Consider the following 27,024-nt stretch of genomic DNA (forward strand, 5'->3'; position numbering starts at 1 on the left):
CACACACACTATGATTTCCAAGACTAACAGGAATCCTTTCCATAGCATGAAAATATCTTTAACAAGATAACCAGTCATCAGATGTATGAACGTCCATAATACATGCACTGTTAAACATAAAGTTACACACAAATGCATTCTAATCATTTAAGTATAACCAGTAATTATTTCATTTAAAAAAAAAAAAAAAACATAAACCACAACAGCAAAAAACTAAAAAGCCTTTTTCTTCTTCATTGTCTTTCTTCTTCAGCATTCCCATACAGTATACAGAAGAGCCAGTTGAAGACCATCCTCACTGAGTAATTTTGCTCAGCTATAAACACTGGACAGATTATAGGATAATATAAAAAAAAAATTAAAAAAATTTTAAAGAGTAATTTACTCTGCAATTATCATATATGAATATTGAAGGACAGAGTATTGGATAAAAAAAATAAAAACATGAGTTATTTTGATTCGCTACGACTGATGAACATTGAAGGACATATTATGTGATAAAAATAACTGTAAACCTATAATCATCCTCTTCCGTCATTTTGGACATGGAAATTATAATCTCACAAACCAAATGCTTTCTCTCCTGACATTTCATTATCATTGTTGCACACACAATCCAGCTCACAGCAAGAATGTTGTTAAAACAAACTGAAGTTAATTTGTTTTTTGCTTTATTTACTAATTTACACTTTCATGCAGTGCTGCTGTTATAAAAGTTATCCGTTATTTCAAAAAAAAGAAAAAGTTATGGGGAAAATTTAAATCCAAGAATTGTCCCATTTCACTTTTTACTATACATCCCCCTTCACACTTCTGTTTCTGTGCGAGGAAAGAAGACGCTCAGTCAAATTGCTTTTCGTTTTTACCAGTTCAATTATTTGGACAAACACGTACAAGAACCTGCGGCAACAAGAGAGTTGGCCCTAGCAACATTCTGTAGTAAAATCCATTCTAATATGTGTGTGTGTGTGTGTGTGTGTGTGTGCGTGTGTGTGTGTGTGGATGTGTGTGTGTGTGTGTGTGTGGGTGTGTGTGTGTGTGTGTGGGTGCATGACTGAAAGCCTGACTAAAAGAATGACAAAGAAAAAGAATGATAGCAGCTGTCAGCTAGCTCTACCCAGGAAGGCAGCAAATGACTGTGTTTATAAAGCGCTTTGTCTGTAATGACTGTGTTTGTAAAGCGTTTTGTCTGTAAAGCGTTTAGTCTCTGATCAAGGATATGTCCTATATAAGTATCCTTCTCAATCAATCAATAAATATATCATTTAATTACACATACTTAACCGTGACCCAACTAGTGCAGACTCCGGCAGGGGTCTGACATTCCTGTCCTGTGCAAACTACTATCCGCCTATGAGGAGAAAACGAAAGTACTACGGCCGATAACCTCCCGGAAGTAGGTAACTTCCCCTTTGTCCCCCTGGCTAGCGCCCTTTTTTTCTGGCAGCCATCTCGACACCTGTTCCTGTGCACTTCATACAGCTAAGTTTTTTTTCGCATTTTCTATCTATATATAAGTATATCAATCAATTAAAAGAACAGAGGAAAAATCCCATTTGAACAGCATTCACATGAAAAGCATCTGGTGGATTTGGAAAAATCTTGTCAGTACCTAATTGTGAAAGTTCTTCCACGGAATCAACATCAATGTCACATATTATTATTACTTTTATCCTTTAAACTTTTAAACATTCCATCTCCACAAAATCTGGCAATGTTTCACAACTTAATACATGGTCAGAGGTATTCCTTTTATATGTGCTCCTGTTTGTGTGCTGTTTGCTTATTCTGATTTAGCAGAATGCCATTTGCATAGGTGAAGGACCCCAAAACTTAGGCTATTGATTACATTCAGCAATTAATACTTCATACTTACTGGCATGCTTTACTAATTCTTATCAAGTCGTGTAACTAAGGCAATTAGAAAAACAACAACAACCAAACATATACATATATATATATATATATGTAATATTATAGAATGAGTACATCTTTCACATGTGTTTACTAAAACAAGTATAAAAAAAAAAAAAAAGAAAAGAAAAAGGTAAGAATCAAAGAAAGTTACATGTAAACACGGTCATTACATGTTACAAATTCTCAGAAAAACAACAACATGAAACCATAGAAACACAGAAAATTCATAACAGACTGTTAAAGAAACATCTGGAGTATTTAAAAACACTACACCTTACAACCTATGTCGCACACATGAACATTTTCACACAATGATAGAAAAGAACACTGAAAGAGAAGCAATCACTGAATACTGTTCGAAAACAGATTCAGCTCAACATTCAGTTTGAATAGTTGAAAATTAAGAGGGTTTGCAGTTCTCATAATGAGCAAAATATTAATAATATATAAATAATTAGATGATAAATTTGATAAATATACATATGCATGACAGCTTACATGTTCGAAAAGGAACATTTTAATATATAATAAATAGAGAATAAAAAGTAGGGATATGGGATAGAGAGAATGCGAAGATCTGATATCACGTAGAAAATCATTTGTTAAAAACATACCCATCTATTAATAATTCACAACACCCTAACAACATTTTTCTAAAGATTTAAAACAAAATTCTCCCCCAAAAATAAAATTACTTCAACACCTGACATCAATTAAAAATGCAGATCACTAAGACACAGTTTCAGTTTCAGTAGCTCAAGGAGGCGTCACTGCATTCGGACAAATCCATATACGCTACACCACGTCTGCCAAGCAGATGCCTGACCAGCAGCGTAACCCAACGCGCTTAGTCAGGCCTTGAAAAAAAAAGAAGAAAAAAAGGTGAATAAATAATAGATAAGCGTACATAAATAAGTAAATAAATAAATAAATAATAATTATAATATATAAAAAAGGGGTAGTAGTAATAATAATAATAATAATAAATAAATAAATAGATAAATAAATAAGACAACAATGATGATAAATAAGCAAATAAATGTAAAACATGGCCCCCAACTAAGACAAACATGCACAAATAACAACTACAACAACAACAATAAACCAGACAGACACAATTATTCTTATTCTTATTCTTGTTGCTTATTGTCCAGCCAACAGCACGGTGCCATATCAGGACTGTCAAACCTTACAAATGCTCAACCATGTCAACACAAAACTGTCGCATCAACAACAACAAAAAAAAAACCCACTAAGACAAACCCACAAAACACGGTTCATGACAAAGTATCCCAACCATTTTGCTCCTTGTGGCAAATAAGACAAGGCCATGCTGAGGACGACAGCCCTTCCACTTAATTAATCATCCCCAGATTACAAAAAATGGTAAAAAAGGAAGAAAAAAAAACAATACTTCAAAGCCAAACAAAAAATACATAAAAAGGCCATATCCGCAAATAACACTGCAGAATGGGCAACTAGTGCCATTCCCAGTGTTTACATCTCACTACCTAATCGCCAGAGCAAAACAAGCACAGATAGTACATCACAGACTGCGGAAAAGAGAAAAAAGTGTTAAGGCTTGCCTGAAAAAAGAAAGGGGAATGGTCTGGGAAGGTAGAAAAAAGGAGACAACAGTGAAGTAAGAAAAAAAAAAAAAAGGCAGAAACAAAGAGAGTGACAGAAAAGAGGAAATTTCCAGCACAGAATTTCCAGAAGGCGGGGATGCTATTTATACTGAAAGACCCCTGGCATCCCCACTCGGAGAAAACAGAGACACAAGAAGAGTCAGGAGGAAAAGAGTTGGGAAGACAGCGTTAAGCTGATACCTATCGAATCTTCCATCCATTGGTCTAGAACTATTCTACACAACACAGTTAAAGCGTAGGGAGTGCCATAGCAGTGTCGGCTAGGAGTTTGGCTTCTGATCCAGAGTTCACTCGTGATCAGTATCAGTATCAGTATCAGTAGCTCAAGGAGGCATCACTGCATTCGGTCAAATCCATATATGCTACACCACATCTGCCAAGCAGATGCCTGACCAGCAGCATAACCCAACGCGCTTAGTCAGGCCTTGAGAAAAAAAATCAGAGTTCAAGGACCTATTTCAGCATAATGCTGTCATTGGGAAAGGCACCTCACTCCGTTCATGACTGAGTATGGGTTACCTGACTTCACTCAGGGACTGATAGAGCGGTGGAAGGTAAGGACTGGGCTCCACCTAGAAGCATAGTGAATATATACTATCCCTATGGTTGAAAGAGGCTAAATATATATGGGACCTCAAATCTTTAACTTGAGCACAAGAATGCAACTACAAAAAAAAAAGGGGGGGGATAAAGAGGGGATGCTGAGAGGTATTGTCTTCCAGCCAGTCTCTTGCAAAATTTTCCATGTCCGCATTTCATAAGCATGTGAAAAATGAGACAAAATCAGAGACGCCAAAAAAGACAAGACAGAAACAGAGACAGAGTTAAATCGCAAAATACAGTATAGAATTAAACAAACAAAAAAAATTTTTGAGAATAAAAAAAGAAAAAAAAAGTCAAAGTTCCCATACCCTAAAACCTCATACAGCCATCGGAGCAGGGAATTATCCACTGTGTCGAGGGCTTGGCATGGGAAGGTGGGGCCCAGCCCTCTCCTTCCGCCATTCTTCACCTTCACCTATCCCATAGTCTTGTGGACCGTTGGGGGGCCACAGATGATCTGGCAACCAGCATCCTCCAATCCTCTCGGTTTTCTGACCTCCTGATTGTATCGCTCAACCTCAAGCCCGTCCATTCTGGGATGTTGTCCTCCCATCTCTTCCTCTGTCTACCTCTCCTTCTCCCTCCTTGCACTGTGCCCTGCAGGAATGTCTTGGCAAGCCCTGATGATCTCATGACATGGCCATACCATTTGAGCTTGCGTCTCTTGACCAAGATCAACAGGTCTTCGTAGGGCCCAATGACTTGCCTGATTCTGTTTCGAACTTCTTCGTTCGTGATATGATCTTTGTAGATGCCCAGGAGTCTTCGAAAGCATCTCATCTCAGTGGACTGTATTCTCTTTTCTATTTCAGCTGTTAAGGTCCACGATTCACATGCATACATGAGTATTGATGTCACGTACGCATCAGTCTGATCTTTGAGCCGAGTGCAATATTCCGGTCATTCCATATGTACCTCAGTTTTGTGAGCGCTGCTGTCGCCTGTGCAATCCTGGAGAGTACTTCGGGTATGGATCCCTCATCTGTCATTCTAGCCTTCCCCAAACCAAAGACAGGCATCCATTCACACCTGGGTGGAGTGAGGAAGCTCAGAACAAAGTGCCTTTCCCAAGGACACAACACCATGCCAAACGGGGGCTCGAACTCTGATCACTGGTGAACACTGGATCTGAAGTCCTACGCCCAACTGATTCTGTCACATCACCTCCGGTATAGTATGCAAGGCTCAAAAAGACTGGACGGCACAGCCAGTTTAGACGTGGAAACTAGAAGAACAATGTCAAATTTGGCATACACATAACTCCTGAGAATTGTGGACACACTTAAAAAGACAAAACAGTTTGTAATCATGTTATTTAGTTTTGCCTGTGTAAGTAAAGACAAGATGATATGTAACATGGGAGCAAAACTTTGTGGAGTGATGGCCTAGAGGTAATGCGTCCGCCCAGGAAGCGAGAGAATCTGAGTCCGCTGGTTCAAATCACAGCTCATCCACTGATACTTACTTCCCCTCCACTAGACTTTGAGTGGTGGTCTGGACACTAGTCATTCGCATGAGATGATAAATCGAGGCCCCGTGTGCAGCATGCACTTAAAAGAACCCACAGAAACAAAATGGCTGTTCCTGGCAAAATTCTGTAGAAAAATCCACTTTGACAGGAAAACAAATAAAACTGCACGCAGGATAAATTACAAAAAATGGGTGGGGGAAAGCAGCCCAAATTCCACACAGAGAAATCTGTTGTGATAAAAAAAGAGAAATACACATACAAATACAAACTTTGAATGGACAAAGTTTTGACAGTGTATTTTAGTAAAACTGAATGAATTCACAAACTGATTCTCAATGATACTTCATCATTATGCAAATATATTTTTTAAGTCATGGAAAAAAGCAGTGGTAGTGCTCCATCAGTGCACAAAATTCTGTAAAGATTAAAATAAAATAATGATTATGTTAACAACATTTTGTCCCCCCAAAAATTGAACAAAACTACCACCTATAGTCTCTGTGGAAATGTTGTTTGTTGTTATTGTTTGTTTGTTTGTTTTGTACTGGCACATGCTATCAAGAAACGTAATACAATACAAAGCAAACATAAACAAACGCACACATATTGTCATATGAGACTAGTAAAAGAGACTGGGAGACCAACACCACCAACAAAATTAGCCATTTGGATCAAATTAATTTCAATCCAAACATTTATAAATCATATCATTTTGACAAGAGGAGTATGACATTCATTTTTAATTCTGAGTACAAATCACATGATGAGAAAAATAGTAAATGAGTATGACCACAGACCTTCTTTCCAGCATTGCATGCTTGCAAACTGCAAAGTATTCATAAACACTTTTCTGGTTTCTTTTAAAGCACACAGACATTCAACATATGAGCCCATGCATACAACAAGAAGTAGTCCAAAAGTCTGAAGGCACACACATCCACAACTCGGTCACAACTATTTCAGCTTCTTCTGCTCAGCGCAATACGAGCGTCGAAGCTTGACTAGGGAGGCCAAGAAAATGAGGAAATTGATGACGTAGGTGGAAATGCAGATGACGCACACGTCGCGCAGCACAAAGAAGAGAATGTAGGCCAGGTAAACGGAGCCCAGGTTTGTCATGAAGGATACCACAGCTTGGATCAGGGAGGCTGGGAACTCTGGTTGAAAGGCTGCAACAACAGTCAACCAGTGAAAACATGTTGCTGAGACTAACACTGGTAAGAGTGCTTGTACAAACAGATGATCATGTCTGGTTGAAAGGCTGCAACAACAGTCAACCAGTGAAAACATGTTGCTGAGACTGACACTGGTAAGAGTGCTTGTACAAATAGATCATCATGTCTGGCTGAAAGGCTGCAACAACAGTCAACCAGTGAAAACATGTCGCTGAGACTGACACTGGTAAGAGTGCTTGTACAAACAGATGATCATGTCTGACTGAAAGGCTGCAACACCCCTGAAAACTGAGTATGGTTGCCTACATGGTGGGGTAAAAACAGTCATACACATAAAAGCCCACTCGTGTACATATGAGTGAACGTGGGAGTTGCAGCCCATTGCCTAGGAAGCGAGAGAATCTTGGCTCAGCCACTGATATTTTCTCCCCCTCCACTAGACCTTGAGTGGTGGTCTGGACGCTAGTCATTCGGATAAGGCGATAAACCGAGGTCCCGTGTGCAGCATGCACTTAGCGCACTTAAAAGAACCCACAGCAACAAAAGGGTTGTTCCTGGCAAAATTCTGTAGAAAAATCCACTTCGATAGGAAAAATAAATAAAACTGCATGCAGGAAAAAAATACACACACAAAAAAAGGGTGGCGCTGTAGTATTGTGATGCGTTCTCCCTGGGGAGAGCAGCCCGAATTTCACACAAAGAAATCTGTTGTGATAAAAAGAAATACAAATACAAATACAAAAGGGGATTTGAACCCAGATCACTGGTGAACACTGGACCACAAGTCGAAAACCTAACCAATTCTACCACAGCACCTCCCAGACACAGTTGTACTGAACTGAAAGTCACCACAGCCTGAAAGTGGAGGGGAAACTATCAAAACTGAGGTCACTACAAGAATGGTGAGCACTTCAAACATTTGAAAAGGCCAAAGAATTTGATGAAAACATTCCTGTGCTTTTGTGTTAGAAAAATGCCGCTTCTAAGAGGATGGATCTGTATGTGTGATACTGCTGCTGCTATGATAATAGAGCATGAAACTCTTGAAAGGCCACAGAATTTAGAAAAAAAATGTTGCTGTGTTTTTCTGTCAGGAGGACATTGTTGCTTCTATGCTTCTAAAGAGATGGATTTATAATGCTTCTGGTATGATACCAGAAATATCCCTTTTTTTCCATTTAGGTTGTATTCAGCATTCTGAACTGAATTATTCCTATAATTTCATAATATGGGAAGACAGTGAATAAAATAAAGAGGCAGGTGTTGGTGCCACTGCACCCATTTGAAAGAACATCAACCTTGCAAGATTTTTTTGTTGTTGTTGCTGTTGTTGAGTGAATCAGTCGCAAGGTGAACATACTGTTCTGTATGAAGGTGGTGGTATATCACGTAGTGAGCCCAGCCCAGTCATTTTTACACACTGAACAGGATTCATAGTTATGTAAGACACTCACCCATTATGACAAGGAACGTGTAGACTGCCATCCCGTACACCCCATTTGGTTGATTAAAAACGCTGTCTTTGGATAAAACCTTTTCTACCAGGCCCATACCTTTACCCCATCTGCAAGGTAAAGAGAAGAAACATACACTGATAAAGTAATCTCATATAATAATAATAATGATAGTATTTATATAGCGCTCAATCTTGTGCAGAGACAAATCTAAGTGCTTTCACACCAGTCGTTCACACACAATGATAACTATGGAACGTACATGAATTACAGAATTAGACCTCTTTTTTTTTCTTTTTTCCTTTTTTTTTTTTTTTGCTAAACAGATCATTACGTATTTTATTACAAAATTATAAAAGAAAACCTAACACTGTAGAACAGAGCATTGATCAAGGTTTGAAAACAAAACAAAAAACCCATAAAAATATTCTAAAATACATTACACACACACACACACACACACACACACACACACAACCCTTTAGCTCTCAGGATCCCAGGGATGAAATTCTGCTGTCGTGGTGGCAGAAAGTGTCATAAAGTTTACATCAAAAATGAATTTTAACTCTTTTTCAAAATGCAGTGTATCAAACTTAAACTAAAGGTTAATTTTAAATGACTGTCGTATAATGCCAGATGTCTGATTTAATTTTGAGAAAAGACAGGTGGTCACAGTATATAACTTCTGTAAGTTTTACTTTTGTCTGTAATATATACTACAAGTGCATACATAGTCAGTTGTGTATAACTATGAGCATCAGAACAGCAGAGAAGGCAACTGCTGTCCCAACTATATGGCCTAGAATTTGATTATATTTATAGTATAGTGGAAAGGAGTGATCAATGTCCAGCACACAAATGTATGGATGCAAAAACACACACAATCTCAGCAGTTTCTCAACTACCACAAACAAATTCATGAGTTAAATACAAAAGGATACTGAAGCATCGCATAATGTTTTCTATTTGCCATAACATAATCTTAATTGTTCAATTTGTTGTACTTACATATCAACAGTGGGAACATCATGAAATTTTTATAAAGTTGTTTGTGCAACTTTCTGCCATCTACAGTGAAAAATAATTTTCTGTATACAACATATACTTTGAACATGTGTATACATGCATAAGAAACATCATATATTGTGTGCAATGATGTTTGGACACACACACACACACACACACACACACACACACACACACACACACACTGATAAATGCACCCAAAAAACTAATAACAATAGCATGACCAGTTCAATTTTTATATATGATGTATACAATAACCGAGAGATTCCATATCATCAAAGAAGTCACTCTGTCAGCTGTTCTTGTTGTTTGCTTTTTGTTTTTTCGTTTTTTGTTGTTTTTACATGCACACATCCATTTTATCATTTAATGTGCAAATTAAAAACAATTTTTTGCATGACCACTTCTGCAATTTTTATTCTTTTTCTTTACATGTCTGTCTTGGTCTTATTAAAACTGTTTGGTATAAATGCCTAATAATAATGTTAGAATATATATATATATATATATATATATATATATATATATATATATATATTAGCCCCTATGGTTTACTATTTATTTATATATTGCATATGACTCCATGTTTCTAAACACAAAGACTAAGAGTTTAATCTCTGATAGAAGACAGACACTATTAAAGTATTTAATGTAACAAAAATATAATAAAATAAATAATTCAACAAATTATATGCTAAATTAAACTCAGTGTATGTTCCATTGTCAAAATACCACAACAGACTGATTCATGTGAATTTATCTGCCAAACTGATCAACTTTTGGAGAGAGAGACTCAGAGAAAGAGAAGAGGAGGGAGGAGCAGTGAGTGCGGGAAACAGAGAGACAGGCAGTCTGGGACTAATACTGTAATAGGCAGAGCCAGAGTAAGAGAGAAATTTTGAACAAAATCATTTGAAATTGTTGACAAATCCTTCCATTAATTGATTAAAGGTTAATGAATCAGTAATAAGCATATGGCCGGTGCTGGGCATCAATCCTGGATCGATGTGCAGCAAACAGCTCCACATCGGTTCCGGATGTGAAGTTGAATTTTCGGTCAATGAAAGTCTATGTGGACCTTTCTTGATTCTTGAGTTTGTCCTGCATGAACTTTTCACTAATGGCTAATAGAACCGTATACATAAAAGTCCAACCGTATACATAAAAGTCCAACCTGAAATCAAGCTCTTGATCCACAGATTGGTCACATGATCCTCAACACATCCTTCTTCTTCTTCTTTCACTCAACGACCAACATCAGTATGCTGATGAAAATTGTTTGTGTTGTGGGAGGTTGCTGTTGGGCACAATTTAGTTGGGCTACCGAGGGATGTTCTGTTAACTGATAGGGGAGAAGGGGCAGTCTACTAGTAGGTGTATTCGCATCCTCCTGACTCTATATCAGTATATACATGTATGTATGCCATATCTCCATCAAAATTACCCACGAACTTCCACTATCTTTTGGGGTTTTTTGTTTGTTTGTTTGTTTGTTTGTTTTGTTTTGTTTTTTTGTTTGTTTACCGACGAAATCCCACCAAAATCATTGTATGTTTTTTGTAACGATTACCGATGTCGTTCAATGACACTGTCGTCTGAAACTGAAACTGTCGTCGGGATCTCCGCAAAACACCGAGCTTCGTATCCATCGAGGATCGACGCCCAGCTACTTCTAAGCATGTATTTTAATTTATTCAATTAACATTGAGAGGATGAACATTTATTTCAAAGCATATCACCAGAATACGTGAGGTTGAAATTTAAAAGACAAAATGGAGAGAGTGAGGAGGGAGGGGAGAGAATGGAGGGGGGCGGGGAGGGGGGGATCTTTAGATTACCTTGAAGAAAACACTCGAGAACAGCTCATCGTTGGACTGATGTCACACAGAGCTTTGTATCCCGGCAGCCGTTCCACTAGAACTTCCACATAGATGGAGTACGCACTCATGATCATGCCCAAGGCACAAAGAATCAGCGTTGTTGTCCGAATCCAGGTTCCATTTTTCTTGGCGTGTTTTGCTTTGTCCGGCATCGCCATGATGATGTTCGAGCATTACTTCCCTTAAGTTTGTGTTTAAATACCGGAATTCTGTGAACGTAAACAAACAAACAGACGTAAAGGTTGTGAAGGGAGAGGATGCGGGCAACGACTTCCACCTGCTCATGGCTGGTGTGTCCCTGAAACATCGAGAAACCAGAAAAAGAGACAGGACAAGGCAGAAGGAGTGATACTTCAAAATTATAAGATCATGAAATAAAGCAGTCCCGGCGTCCGTCGGCTGGAAGTTAGAAACCGCTTCAAAGTTCTCTCAGTTGAAGAACAGAATGACCCAAAAAGATCATTGGCTTCAGAAAGAAAAAAACAAGAAGAACGGATCGATGAGGCTGAGAGCATGAAATAAGGCAACAAAGAGGAACTCAAGAGACCAAGCAACGAGATCAGAGTGGCTGAAAGAATCGCCTCATGAGAAGCTGAGATTAACGAACTGAAGGCCATGCATGATTAGAACCCCACCCCCAACCCCCCAACTGAAAACAACACCAGTACGAAGAATACGGCCCAAGCCGGAACACAAGGCTTTGTTTGAAGGTCAAGCTGGTTCTGCCTCAGAACATCAAGGCCAATATTAGATTGTTCGCTGATGACTGTATAGTCTACTCCACCATCAAGACAATCCAAGACTGTAAAATGCTCCAACGAGACCTCAACACCCTGTCTGACTGGGAACAGCGTTGGGGAATGGAATTCCACCCAGAAAAATGTAATGTCCTTACCTGTACAACATCAAGGAACCCCATCAGCTACAACTACAAATTAAAAGGACACACCCTCGAGCATGTTGACAGCGCAAAATATCTCGGCGTCGACATAAGAAATGATCTAAACTGGAAAGAACATGTTACAAGAGTCACCAACAAAGCCAATAGCATGGTAGGCTTCCTAAAAAGGAATCTAAAAACATCCAATAAAACCACCAAAGCCAATGCCTACCAAACTCTTGTACGCCCGCACCTGGAGTATTGTTCATCAGTCTGGAGCCCGTACAAAGAAGGTGAAAAGAACAAGATTGAAATGGTGCAAAGAAGAGCAGCACGTTATGTACACAGTGACTACGGGCGGACCAGCAGCGTAACACACATGCTGCAAGAACTAGGATGGGAATCCCTCGAATCACGGCGGAACAGACAAAGGCTGACCCTGATGTATAAAATGGTCAACGGCATTGTAGACATCCCTCCAGACAAATTTCTCAAGAAAGGATCCGGCAGAACAAGATCAAATCATCGACACAAATTTGTCCATCTTAGCTCCTCCTCTGACCCTTATAAATGCAGTTTTTTCCCATCAACCATCCCCGTCTGGAACTCCCTGCCTGCAACAGCAGCAGAGGCTCCCTCCTTGGCAGCTTTCAAGAGGGAGCTGAACAAGATCACAGTTTAGTCCCCCCCCCCCCCCCTTTTTTTTTTTTTCCCCCGGAGGGACGCTGCGAGTGACGGTGGGAGAGAGTATGTATACATGCTCTTTCTCATTGTCACCCCCTCCGGAGGAAAAGATAGGTCTAATTAGGTTTTAGTTAGGTATTTACGCCTCTGCGCACACAGGTCATTAATAGTCAGTAATGACGGCTGACCTTCCAATTTGAAGATTGAAGATTGAAGATCACAACACACACACACACACACACACACTGGCACACACACACACACACTACTACTACCCTTTTTTTTAAAATTATAGTTATTATTTATTTATTTGTGTAAGCTTATCTATTATTTATTCACCTTTTTTTTCTTTTTTTTTCCTCAAGGCCTGACTAAGCGCGTTGGGATACGCTGCTGGTCAGGCATCTGCTTCAGTTGGCAGATGTGGTGTAGCGTATATGGATTTGTCCGAACGCAGTGACGCCTCCTTGAGCTACTGAAACTGAAACTGAAACTCACGGACACTGAATTGATAGATAAGCGTACGTACAATATCATCGTAATGCCGAAAGCCGCGGCAGAGCAAGGTGTGGATATCATGGCAGTCAATTAATTAATGCCCGCAGATCCAGTCATAATAGTGCGTGTATGTAAGTTTGTGCCTGCATATGTGTGTGTATGTGTTAGGGTAGCTGTTAGATCAGTACACATGTATGTTAAAATGCATGTATGCAGTGTGTGTGTGTGTGTGTGTGTGTGTGTGTGTGTGTGTGTGTGTGTGTGTGTGTGTGTGTGTGTGTGTGTGCCAGTGTGTCAGTGTGTGTGTCAGTGTGTGTGTGTGTGTGTAGTGTGTGTGTGTGTGTCACGGTGTGTCAGTGTGTGTGTCAGTGTGCCAGTGTGTGTGTGTGTGTGTGTGTGTGTGTGTGTGTGTGTGTGTGTGGTCACATTTTGGTGTGTGTATGTAACATAGATGTAATGTTTTATGTTAACAAAGCGTTTTTGTCACTAGTAAAGCACCTAGAGCAGATTTCTGGATACTGTGCTATATAAGTATCCATTATTATTATTATTATTATTATTATTATTATACAACTCGGAAGTTCTGTCCAACATCAAAGTCATGGAGAGCAGAAACTATAGCCGCACCAGGAAACAACCTCAGCACACAATTACAGTCGCCCGGCCAAACTCACTATGTGTCGTCCCAGTTCATTATTGTTGCATTGTTGCCCTAGCTCACCGCGGGGTTACTGTTGCCCCATTTTATTGTTACTACAGCTCACGACTGACTTGTTACCCCAGCTTATTAATTGTTGTCTCAGCTCATTATTGCCCCTGGCTCACTAATTGTTGCCCCATCTCACTAACTGTCCTAACTGAAGTTCATCAGTGTATTCTTCAGTCCCAGACTCAATTTTGTCCCAGCTCACCAACTTGGATATGTTGCCAAGCTCATCATTCGTTGTCTCAAAACTGACTCGTTTTGGAATAAATAAGTAATCGCTGAAGCAAACGAGGATTAACGAGGGCACCAAAGAGCCACAACAACACACACACACGCACACACGCGTGCGCACACACACACACTGACGAGTCGGCCGCCCGTACCTGCACTGACGAAACGCTGTTATTGGTCACATATTGTCAAATACACAAATTATGGAAATGTGCAAAAGAAAGTGGTGGATATTCCACACACAATAGTTAACATTGTGAGGAAGCGTAACCCCCCAAAATTGAACAAAAATAAGGCTCCAGGGGGATTCGAACCCTCGACCTTCTGCTTACTAGGCAGACGCTCTAACCAACTGAGCTATAGAGCCAGTTGTTATACGTCGATAAATTTATTAAATATATAGCTGTGGCACAGTCGGATGTGCTTTTCTTTCACCATCATGTCCTTCCATCCACCCCAACCATTGTCCTGTATAGATGTGAATATTATGCATCTAAGTGACTTCAACACTACCAAGTTATCAAAAGAACCGGATAAGGGAGAAGAGGGATGGAGCTGAACGACACGGGCGACAATGATGTACATGTTTCTGGCCAAGCTGACGAGCATGCCGTGCATTCTGTAACAATAAATCTGTGTCATCGATTTGTAGGCCACTGTCCAGTAAACTGTTTTGGACCATCACGTAATATCATATAGGAATCGACTTTCGGTTTCGTGTGTTTCCGAACTGGAGCTAATTTATAATTATAATGGACCGAACGAATGGCCGTGCTGTTGAGGCCAAGCGGTCGCCATATCAGTGCTCCCGTGCCACGCGCGCTGGCAGTGTAGCAAACGTGAGTGTGTGGGAGGGGGGCGGGGGGCGGGACGGGTATGTGTATGTGCTGGTGTGTGTGTGTGTGTGTGTGTGTGTGTGTGTGTGTGTGTGTGTGTGCCGGTGTGTGTGTGTGTGTGTGTGTGTGTGTCTGTTCTTCTAGTCCCGTGCGGACTATGTGCAGCCGGAGATGGCAAGAAAGGGCTGCATACCACATATCAGTCCGACTGACAAATTCAGTTGTGCTTTACTCGTTGCTGATTTAGCCTAATCTGTTTGCTGCATAAGTGACACGGTAACAGACACACCAACACCCCATGTACTGTCCTTCAACGTCCATAAATTAGTTACTCTCGGCAACTGTGATAAGGGAAGCATCAGCTGCTGGCCCCAATACTGATACCAGCTCAACAAAATCTCATTTTTGCCGTCCACTTCCGATTCCTACTTCAGCCTACTCTTCCATTATTTATATTGCTTACATCTCGACTAATACGTTCCTTACTCCCATCGCAAGTCATAGCAACACAATTGACACATGAACTTCAGCTGATTTTTTCTTCTTCAACTTTATATCATAAGAGAAGTAAGAAAGAACACACGTGCTCAGTGTCCAGTATATATGTCCTTAAGGCTTCTTTGCACACACACTTACACTCACTTACTTGAACTACAAATATACAACTGAAACAATAATTACCACCAATCAATCATCAAAGGACTAACTTTGGGACTGAACATAATCACCACACCACAATGCATCATGAAATACCGGAAAGTGAGTTTATCACTTGACACGTGCACACAGCAAAAAGAGCACAACAGAGGAAATAAATGATTTGTTCCATGATGTTATACATCGATAACGTGAAACACCCAGTTGGAACAGAATCGTTGAGAGAACTTGATGGACTTCTTACTTATATCCGGTGGTGATCACCATAGTACAGTATTCGAGGCCGCTTTCGGCACAATACGTGGGTGCTAAGATCTCCCTTGGGAAAGGCCTTAACAACTGTCCAACGGGTGTGTCAATGATTATTTACGACAGCAAGGCTTATCAACATAGCATGATGCTCTTTCGGCTGTCTCGTTCACCGAAGTTGGGGAGGACAATGGCTGCTGCGCGCGCAAAACGCTCGCCAAGAGCTTTCCACGAACATTTAATATTAATGATCGTGAAGATATCACGCGAAGGTCCATTCTATTTCCGTTCTGACTTTTTTGTTGACCCTGCGTTGTCTTCCGCCCACATGCAAAGAACGTAAACAAGGTGAAGAAGAAAGTTTGTTTGCATGTTTACGCGGTTTGTCGTTTTGTGCTGACTGGATCTGCCATGGAAAGTGATATACCACCATTTGATTATCTATTGAGTGCTCAAGAGCGATAGATAAAATATAAATACCGGGACTGGGTTGACTGCAAGCATCGAGGCGACCATTCCAAATTCCTCAGAGGGGGCGTATTCTCGCTACTTTCTGAACTCCCGAGCTCCATTTCCATAACAGGTAGATTGTATAAATAGCATCAGGTTTGTTTTTCCGCCTATTTTTCATTGTTGTTTTGATATCCTTTTTTCAGTGATATACGAAATGGAAAGATTTCACGTCTCTTCTCCACTTTTTGTCATCAATACAGCAGCAACATTTGAACATGAACAGGGTCTTGGAAAGAATGTCAACGATTCTTTACGAATACATGTGCCGACCATTTTGCTGTTCAACTTGCATGCTAGGGGGAACAAATCTATGCTGACATCCCGAATACGTTAAAAACAGACAAACAAAAAAAACGAAAAACAAAACTTACACACCTCAGTGAAAACGAAGGAGAGGCGTGATTGATTAAGATTGATAAGATGGGAATGCAGATATTGGTCAGCGTCTTGACCCTGGGCATCAAATGGAAGAAAAAGTAGAAGGTTGGGTATGGAAGACCCTTTTTTTTCTTTTTCTTTTTTTTAAGAAAGGCTGGTGATTTGCTGTTGGAAACAGTTGTTCCAGGCATAATTTCATTCTGAGAAAAAACCACTGTTATAGACTTAAATAAGTTGAGTTTTTTTTACAAATCATTCTTTACACACACACACAAATGATTGGTAAACTTTAAGCCGAAGAGATGAAAGCAAAACAAAAGGGTGGTGTTGCACTTACAGAGTGCAGCTATTACTCAGGAAAGCAGCCAAGATTTAATGCAAATAATAGAAATCTGTTAGTATGATGACAACAAAGAAAAAAGTATTAAACAAACAAACAAAAACCCACACATACACAACCCAACTTAACCCCACTAGACCCTGCCTGACTTGAGCCAATTAAAACCAGCCCAATTTATCTCAGTATTATAGTTTATATCATCGTTATGATGCAGAAAAAGTTGGCGATGTTGATATAGGTCTGTAATTTTTGTTCATTCTTTGAATTTCATGTGTGAATGTTACAGATTATCCATTTGGACAGAATGTATGCACTCTGAATAAAATAGTTATCACATACGATACGCTTTGCACTTGTACTGGTTATTGTGGTACTTCTTATGAACACACAAGACATATGTTTGTAGCTTGATGCATTTACTCTAGAGACAATTACAAATGGTTTACTAGGCTGAAAAGTTAGATGAGATCAAATAATTAGAAATGATTATATTGCTTATATATCTTTAGTTGTATTATGTAAAATTGTGTTGGGCTGGATTACTCTTTAGTCACAATAGTGGAGTGATGGCCTAGAGGTAACGCGTCCGCCTAGGAAGCGAGAGAATGTGAGCGCGCTGGTTCGAATCACGGCTTAGCCGCCGATATTTTCTTCCCCTCCACTAGACCCTGAGTGGTGGTCTGGACGCTAGTCATTCGGATGAGACGATAAACCGAGGTCCCGTGTGCAGCATGCACTTAGTGCACATAAAAGAACCCACGGCAACAAAAGGGTTGTTCCTGGCAAAATTCTGTAGCAAAGCCACTTCGATAGGAAAAACAAATAAAACTGCACGCAGGAAAAAATACAAAAAAATGGGTGGCGCTGTAGTGTAGCGACGCGCTCTCCCTGGGGAGAGCAACCCGAATTTCACACAGAGAAATCTGTTGTGATAATGAAAGCAGTACAATACAGTACAATAAAATACAATAGGTTTCTGTGTGGAGGAAGGTATCAGAGTGGTAAAGATGTGTATCAGCCAATACAGTGTTCGTCAGGTCTTGGTATGATCCCAGCTCTCAGACCTTTCTCCCAAGTTTGACTTGAAAATCAAAATGAGCGTCTAGTGACGTCACTCGAATGAGTTGATTCTTCTTCTTCTTCTTCAACTCCCACGTTCACTTGTATATACGCGAGTGGGCTTTTTATGTGTATGACCGTTTTTACCCCGCCATGTAGGCAGCCATACTCCACTTTCGGGGGTGTGCATGCTGGGTATGTTTTGTTTCCATAACCCACCGAACGCTGACATGGATTACAGGATCTTTAACGTGCGTATTTGATCTTATGCATGCGTATACACACGAAGGGGGTTCAGGTACTGGCAGATCTGCACATATGTTGACCTGGGAGATCGCAAAAATCTCCACCCTTTACCCACCAGGTGCCGTCACCGTGATTCGAACCCGGGACCCTCAGATCGAAAGTCCAACGCTTTAACCATTCGGCTATGGCGCCCGTCGGATAATCTGATGTCCCATGTGCAGCATGTGTTTGGTGCTCTGAAGAAGAATCCTTGGCAACAAAAAGTGTTGTCCTCTGACAAAATTCTACAGAAATCCACTGTGATAGATGTGATACTGATACCAGGCACTCAAGGCTTGACCAGCGCAATGGGTTATGCTGCCTTGGAGATGTGGTGTAGCGTATATGGATTTTTCCGAATGCAGTGATGCCTCTTTGAGAAAATGAAACTGAAATTTTTGTATGGAATTTGGTCTGCTCTTTCTGAGAGTACACCACCAAAGTATAATAATGATACTAACACTACTACTAATAATAATGATAATGATAGTAGTAATAATAATAAGAATTGTGGTGATGATGATGATGATTATATGATAATGATGATAATCATAATTATAACAATAGCAACAACAACAACAAAACAATATTAATAATAATAATGGTAATAATGAGATTATAATAGTAATAATAATGATGATAACAGTGATGATGATAATGATGATAATTATAATAATGATGATAATAACACTTCAGCTTGTACAGAATATTGTGTTGACAACAGAGCACAATGGACAACCTTCACAAGATGCAGGATGACCTGGAGAAAGTGATAGAGAAGGACGACACCAGCAGCACAGTGACAGGCAGTGACTGTGAAGAAACCCTCAAACTGGGCCCTCTCACCTGCAGGCAGAAACTGGATGTCATCATCCACTCCAACAGGTTCCAGGTAAAGCAGCTGTTGCACCACGCAGGGCCAGGTTTTCCTCCTCAGTGCACCACAAAAAGGGCAGAACTTTAGGAAATACTCTGGTGTCTGCAAACCCATGCTGCCTGGGCATTCAGTAAGGGACAGTCAGTCTGTAGAGGTGGGAAGGGAAGATATATATATATATCTCTCTCAGGAAAAGCAGTCAACTTACGTCATTGTCCACTCCAATAAATTCCAGGTCAAGTTCCCTTGTTTATTGTCAGCATATCTTTTATTCCTGTGGAAACTGTTTTTGCTCATCAGTGAATTCCAGGTAGGGGTATTCTCTTTGATACTTTTCAGGTATTGTGGTTTGGTGTATTTATGGCACTCCAACACAGTACAACACAACACAGCATAACACAAGTAAAAACAGCAATTGTTGCTTATTCAATTTACAGTCATGGAATGAATCTTGACCTGAACTTTGACAACATAATATGACACAGTACAGCACAGTGCAGTACAATACAACACAAGACAACACAACACAATACAAAAGATATCAGACAGCAGTTCTGTAGATGCTTGATTTGATTTGATGATGCTATGGATACTTATATAACACCTATCCTTGGTTGGAGACCAAGCTCTAAGCGCTTTACAAACTCGGGGTCATTTGCACAACAGGCTGCCTACCTGGGTAGAGCTGACTGACGGCTGTCATTGGGCACTTATCATTCGTTTCCTGTGTCATTCAATCAGATTTCAGGCACACACACACACACTCAGACGGACATGTAACATTTCACTTGTATGACCATTTTGTTTATTTACCCCACCATGTAGGCAGCCATACTTCATTTTCAGGGGAGTGCATGCTGAGTATGTTATGTTTCCATAACCCATGGAACACTGACAATGACTACAGGATCTTTGATGCACATATTTGATCTTCTGCGTGCGTATACACACGAAGGTGGTTCAGTCACTAGCAAGCATGCACCTATGTTGACCTGGGAGATCGGAAGAATCTCCACCCTTTACCCACCAGGTGCCGTTACCGAGAACTAAGCTGGGAACCCTCGGATTGAATGTCCAATGCTTTAACCTCTCGGCTATTGTGCCTGTCCCATCATGAAATAGATCTTGACTTTGACAACATAATACGACACAGTACAACACAATGAAGCATAACACATCACAAGGCAACCCAACACAGTACAATGCAACACATAAAATAGTGCAGTACAACAAAACACAATACAACACAGTACAACACAACACAACACAACACAACACAACACAGTAAAGCTCATTACAATACAACACAGCACAACACAAAAGACAACGCAACACAGTAATGCACAACACAACACAACACAACACAACACAACACAACACAGTAAAGCACGTTTCAACACAACACAACCCAAGACAACACAGTAAAGCACAACACAACACAAAAGACAACACAACACAACACAGCACAGTATTTAAAGCACAGCACAATACAACACAGCACAGCACAACACAACACAACACAAAATATATCACACAGCACTTTTCCCACCCCTATGCTTTCTGTAACACAGGTGGGCGTGATCGTGCTGGTGATCTTCGATGTGGTTCTGGTGCTGGCGGAGCTGTTGTTTGACCTGGAGATTGTGAAGCTGAGGGAGGAGCATGAGGAGAGTGTGCCCCAGGTCCTGCACTACTGCAGCCTCGCCATCCTCTCCCTCTTCCTCGTCGAAATCGGCCTCCGCATTTTCGTCATGCGTTTGCAGTTCTTCAAACATAAGCTGGAGGTGAGAGTATCAGTATCAGTATCAGTAGCTCAAGGAGGCGTCACTGCGTTTGGTCAAATCCATGTACACTACACCACATCTGCCAAGCAGATGCCTGACCAGCAGCATAACCCAACGCGCTTAGTCAGGCCTTGAGAAAAAAATAAAAATAGTAATAATGATAATAAAAAAAAAAATAATCATAAAAATAAATAAATAAATAAATTTTAAAAAAGAATAAATAAATAAAAAATAAAAAATAAAGTAAAATAAAATAAAAATTAAAAAATAAATAAATAAAATAAATAAGTGGAGGTGAGAGGAACAGGTGGTCATTTTTTGCGTGTTGGTGTTAGTTGTTCTGTTTTTGTTGGTGTTTTGGTTTTTGTCTTGAGTGCTGGTTGTGTTTTAATTATTATGGTGGTGTCGGTCGTGGTTTATTTATTATAGTGGTGTGAGGATTTTCATTATGTGCTTATATTTCTTGGAATATAAGCTGGAGATGAGAGAAACGTGCAGTCATTTTACCTGTAGGAGTTTGTTGTTTTGTTTTTTTGCAGTCATTTTACCTGTTGGAGTTTGTTGTTTTGTTTTGTTTATCATGTTGGTGTTTGGGTTTTTTCATCATGAATGTTGGTTGTGTTTGATTTATTATTGTGGTGTTATTTATGTTTTATTTATAGTTGGTGTTTATTTATCATGATGGTGTTAGTTGTCTTCTATTTATTACGGCGGTGTTTGTTGTGTTTTATTTATTAAAGTGATGTTGGCATTTTTGCCATGTGCTAGCCATTCTTCAAACCTAAGCTGGAGGTGGGAGAAATACGTGGAGTTGTTTTTGTTAGTTTGCGTTTAGTTGCTGCTGTGTTTTGTTTGTCATGTTGGTGTTTGAGTTTTTTCGTCGTGAGTGTTGTTTGTGTTTTATTTGTTGTGGTGGTGTTAAGATTTTTGTCGTGCAGTGGCAGTTCTTCAAAGGTAAGTGGGAGACGAGAGAAACATGGGGTAATTTTACACGTTGGAGTTAGTTGTTTTGTTTTGTTTTGTTTATCATGTTGGTGTTTGGGTTTTTTCGTCATGAGTGTTGGTTGTGTTTTATTTGTTGTGGTGGTGTTATTTGTGTTTTAATTGTCATGGTGGTGTTAGTTTTGTTTTATTTATCATGGTGGTGTTAGGAGTGTTTTATTTGTTATAGTGGTGTCGGGATTTTTTGCCATGTGCTTGCAGTTCTTCAAACATTAGCTGGAGTTAGAACAAAATTTACTTATTGGTGTTAGTTGGTGTGTTTTTATGTATCATGTTGCTTGTGTTTTTGTTCTGTGAAGATCTATGTCAAACTGTCTGACATGACATATTATGCACAGATTGTCACAAGTACTGCCTTAGTCCTGATTTGTGTGTGTGTGTGTGTGTGTAACAGGGTGAAATTGTTCTGTTTGCCCCGCAGAGAGAGAGAGAGAAAGAGGGAGAGAGTGCACGTTTATGACCCGTGTTAGCTTTAGCATCATAACTTCACGTGCAAAATAATAATCATGTAGGGTGGATGTGCTGCATCTTGATATGTTTTTACTAAGTGAGTTCTCCTACCCTTTCCTTGTAGAACCAATATCATCAGTTCTCAGTTAGCTTTAAAAGAGAACAGGCAACAGCAGTGTGTGTGCGGGCCTCTGTCAACCTGATAGGGGTAATCATTTACTTACTTATTTATTTCCCCTCCTTTCACGAGGACAGTCCCTTGCCCTTTAACACCCCGCTCTCCTGTTCCCTTTACCCAAGTCTCGATACGTTCCCCGTCTTGTCCTCAATAAAGCCTTGAAGAAAACTGGTGCTGACGTGGTGAGAGAACCCTGCCCAACCGGCTACATGTGTGTATGACTTGTATGCAGAAGATCCAGCATACACATGAGAGATCCTGTTGTCCATGTCAGCATTCAGTGTACAATGGAAATTTGAACACAACCGTAATCCAACAGTAAGAAAACAAAGCGTGGTTTACAGTCTACAGGTCCAAAGCCAACTTGTAAAAGTCAGTCACGATGAAGTTGCAACCCACAAATAGAAAGAACAAAAAAACAAAAACTGTGTGCGAGCTGATGAGTCTACAGCCTTATTGCTAAGCAGCATTGCTTAAAATTACGTGACTTTTTGTGAGTGAAAAAAAAAAAATCTTTTGTGGATTACGGTCACTGTTCCTGTTTGTTGTTCACTATTTTCATACTCTCAGTTATTTCTGAGATTGTATCCCATTTTCTTCCACAGGCTGTCATGTCAGTGAATTGCAAGGTTGCTGCTGTCAGTAGTCAATCAGTTAACCCACATCACGACACCGAAAGAGAGGAAAGGCCTTCAACGTTATATATTATACCTGCTTCTTGAGGATTGATTGAAGTGAAACACACACAGCACACACACATGCATGCACACAAACATACACTCGCGCATGCACGCACCCACACACATACACTCACACATGCATGCACGCACACACACACACACACACACGCACACACACACACACACACACACACACACACACACACACACAACAGTAGCAGCTGCAGCAGCAACAAGAACAACAACAACAGCAACAAAAGACACTATAAAGCTGATAATCATGCAACATAATGTTTAATAACAAATGTTTAGTATTTCTTCTGCTGCCAGTCTAGAGGCATGATTTTGTGTGTGTGTGTGTGTGTGTGTGTGTGTGTGTGTGCGTGTGTGCAGTTGTTTGATGCAGTGATCGTCATCGTGTCCTTTGTTCTGGACATCGTGTTTCGGGACAGAGAGGACGCCACCAGCGGTGTGGGGCTTTTGGTCATTCTGCGACTGTGGCGTGTCACCAGGATTCTGAATGGTGAACTTGCCTGCTGCCTCACCTCCTCACGCCACTCTTTTGTTTTGTTTGTTTGTTTGTTTTCTCTTTGGTTGCTTGTTATTAGTACAACATTGATTAATCTAGCAATGAATAGATATTGTACTGCTTTGAGTGCTTGTTAGCTGGATTGCTGTTCTAACTAAGAGAGGTATCAGTACACTGCACAGTAACTGTGACACTTTCATGATTCTGTCTGTGGCTTTATAATATCCATTCTCTTCTTGTTGCACTGGACATAATCTCTGGTGTGAACATGGGATGTTAAAACTGTGATAGCGATTGATACTGTGGACTCAATAAGTGGACTTAAATTGAGTGAAAAGTCAACAGCTCTGTGAGAAAACCTGCCCAGCCATACCATCGCTATTGACTATAGTCTGACCATCATCATAGTCAAGGAAATTTTACAAGGAAATGACAGATAGAAATACAGTCACAACTCTGGTACTGAACAGAGATGTTTCTCGATAATTGCTAGACAAACAAACAAAAAAGCAAATCAACCTCTCCCCCCATTGCCCCCCTTCAGCCCCGCCCCCCCACCCTGCCCCCTTCAGCCCCTATCCATCCCCCCGCCCCCCCCAAAAAAAAGAAAGAAAAAGGACTATTTTCATCAGGCATATAGTGATATTGGTCAGTCTCTTTGTCTCTCAGGCATAGTGATAACAGTCAGTCTCTTAGGCACAGTCATATCAACGGCCATTGTCTTTGTCTCCCAGGCATAGTGATATCAGTCAGTCTATTGTCTCCCAGGCATAGTGATATCAGTCAGTCTATTGTCTCAGGCATAGTGTAATCAGTCAGTCTATTGTCTCCCAGGCATAGCGATATCGGTCAGTCCGTTATCTCACAGGCATAGTGATATCGGTCAATCTCTGTTGTCTCCCAGGCATAGTGATATCGGTCAGTCTGTTGTCTCCCAGGCATAGTGATATCGGTCAGTCTGTATTGTCTCAGGCATAGTGATATCACTCAGTCTATTGTCTCCCAGGCATAGTGATATCGGTCAGTCCGTTATCTCACAGGCATGGTGATATCGGTCAATCTCTGTTGTCTCCCAGGCATAGTGATATCGGTCAAGCGCCAGGCAGAGAAGAAGGTGGAGAGGGAGAAGCTGCTGAGGGAGGCCTGCGAGCAGGAACTGAGCAAGTTCCGCGCGTACTGCACCTCCTTGGAGGCGGAGATCGAGTACCTGCACCGCCTGCTGAAGGAGCACCAGATCCCCTACACCGAGAAGGTGCAGAAGCGCCCCGTGGGCCACCAGATCAGTGTGGAGGTGGAGGTCAACCACAGGAGGGGGGGCGAGGAGGAGACTGGGGGCAACGGCGGCGGGGCGCCAGAACCGACAGCGGCGGGAGGAGGAGGAGGAGCCAGGCCGCAGAGCGACCACAGCACAGCGGCATCAGCGGCTGTGGTAAACGGGACCGTGGATCGTCTGTCCACTTCAGGGAGTGTCCTCAGGCAGGACAGTTCGGCGGCGGGGTCCTCCTCCTCAGCGGAAGGGAGAGAACTGTCTGCAGACATCATCACTCTGGAGTCCACCACCACCATGATGGAGGCTTTGTCCTGATGGTCTGTCTGGCTGGGGAAGAGGGAATGGGCAGGGGGAGGGTTTGAGGGGGACGGAGGGGTGAGGGGGGGGGGGGTTGTGGAGTAGAGGGAGTTGGGTAGGGGTGGGTGCGGGCAAGTTGTGCTGTGTTGCAGCCCGCCTGTGTGTAGGGCTTGGGTCTGGGGTTGTGGGCGTGTGAAAGGATGTTGTATGTACATGTGTGTGTGTGTGTTTGTGTGTGTGTGAGGGGGGGATTTAGGGATTGTGGGGTGTTGGGATTAGGAGAGGTGGGGAGAGGGGTTCATGGCTCGGCAGTCACACACGTACGCCAAGTGAGTGCACTTGTTGTGCCTGAATTACAACTAATCATTATACAATGTGTTTGTATCATACAACAATTAATTAAATAAATAAATAAATATATGTATATATATCGGGATGTTTTTGAACAACAGCAGTGTTGCATGAATCTTCAGACATGAATACATGTTTTATATACAAGGATTACGGCATACAGTTACTGGTTATATTTTTTGGTTGGTTCTGTTTACTGGATCTGCCTCAAATATTCTGTCGTTCTGCTGGTCTTTTGACGATCCCCAAACACATGGGACTGGAAAGATGCTGATGAAATACAGATGATCGTATTTGACAGGATTCAATGCGTCTGTGACAAAGTGAAAGAGAGAAGAAAAAATATGCACAAATATGCAAGGTTTTCAGCTAGACTTGGATCTGATATCATGATTTTTTTGGATTTTTTAAAAGTTATTTATGTAAAAAATGACTGTTGTGAATGTATGGGACAGACTGGGCTTGTTACTTCGCTGAATAAAACCATGAAATTCCTGAATAATTTGTATAACACTGGGCGGGCAGTACTTAGATACTGGTGTCACAGCAAATAAAAACATGAACATATCATATCTGTATTAATTTCATAATTTTTTTGGGGGGGGTCTTTGTCCTTTACAAATCTGCCTTAAAAGTAGCATGGTCGTGATTGTCGGGAAAGAAATAAGGTGTGCATGGCTTTACCATGTTTTTTGTGTACCTTGCCAGTTAACACCGTTTTGTGGACATTGAAAGCAGCAATAGATATTTCATAGATACTTTACAACATTTATAAAACATGGTTTGTTTACTTGGATTTTTTTTTTTTTTTTATTTGTTTGGATGGATTTTATTTTATGGTGATAGTTTTTTGGTGATCAACTATTTTCTCTTCATGTGTCTGCTGATTGATGAAAAATTATATATATTTAAAAAATTTTTTTATCTTTTGGATCCATGGGCACTGGGACTGATACTGATGGCACAAAGCAATGATGGAACACACCAGCAACAAAGAAACAGTGGTGATGAAAAGCACGATGCATTTGGTGACAGAAAGTCCAGAAACGTTAATCCGTTGTTCATTGTATAATACAAATGTTATGCAGTTGATACTTATTCCTGACATAATACAG

General features: G+C 40.7%; 2 protein-coding genes and 1 non-coding gene across 3 annotated transcripts; 1 reads left to right on the forward strand and 2 right to left on the reverse strand.

Moving 5' to 3' along the window:
* Positions 1 to 365: 365 nt before the first annotated feature.
* Positions 366 to 11,333, reverse strand: LOC143302211 (vitamin K epoxide reductase complex subunit 1-like protein 1). The gene is made up of 3 exons (XM_076616777.1): positions 11,134 to 11,333; positions 8,270 to 8,379; positions 366 to 6,809 (listed from the first exon to the last, which is right to left on the reverse strand). The coding sequence occupies exons 1-3, from the start codon at positions 11,331 to 11,333 to the stop codon at positions 6,595 to 6,597; spliced, it is 525 nt and encodes a 174-aa protein (XP_076472892.1). The 3' UTR covers positions 366 to 6,594.
* Positions 11,334 to 14,467: 3,134 nt separating this feature from the next.
* On the reverse strand, positions 14,468 to 14,541 carry Trnat-agu (transfer RNA threonine (anticodon AGU)). Its single transcript has one exon. It is a non-coding gene; the product is annotated as a tRNA-Thr (tRNA).
* Positions 14,542 to 16,191: 1,650 nt separating this feature from the next.
* LOC143274832 (voltage-gated hydrogen channel 1-like) lies at positions 16,192 to 25,618 on the forward strand. Its single transcript, XM_076578774.1, has 5 exons — positions 16,192 to 16,499; positions 19,216 to 19,383; positions 20,940 to 21,152; positions 23,856 to 23,985; positions 25,068 to 25,618. Exons 2-5 carry the CDS (start codon positions 19,222 to 19,224, stop codon positions 25,574 to 25,576), a joined length of 1,014 nt encoding a protein of 337 aa, XP_076434889.1. The 5' UTR covers positions 16,192 to 16,499; positions 19,216 to 19,221; the 3' UTR covers positions 25,577 to 25,618.
* The last annotated feature ends 1,406 nt before the right edge of the window (positions 25,619 to 27,024 follow it).

The sequence above is a fragment of the Babylonia areolata genome, chromosome 29, assembly GCF_041734735.1.
Source record: "Babylonia areolata isolate BAREFJ2019XMU chromosome 29, ASM4173473v1, whole genome shotgun sequence".
NCBI lineage: Eukaryota > Metazoa > Mollusca > Gastropoda > Neogastropoda > Buccinidae > Babylonia > Babylonia areolata.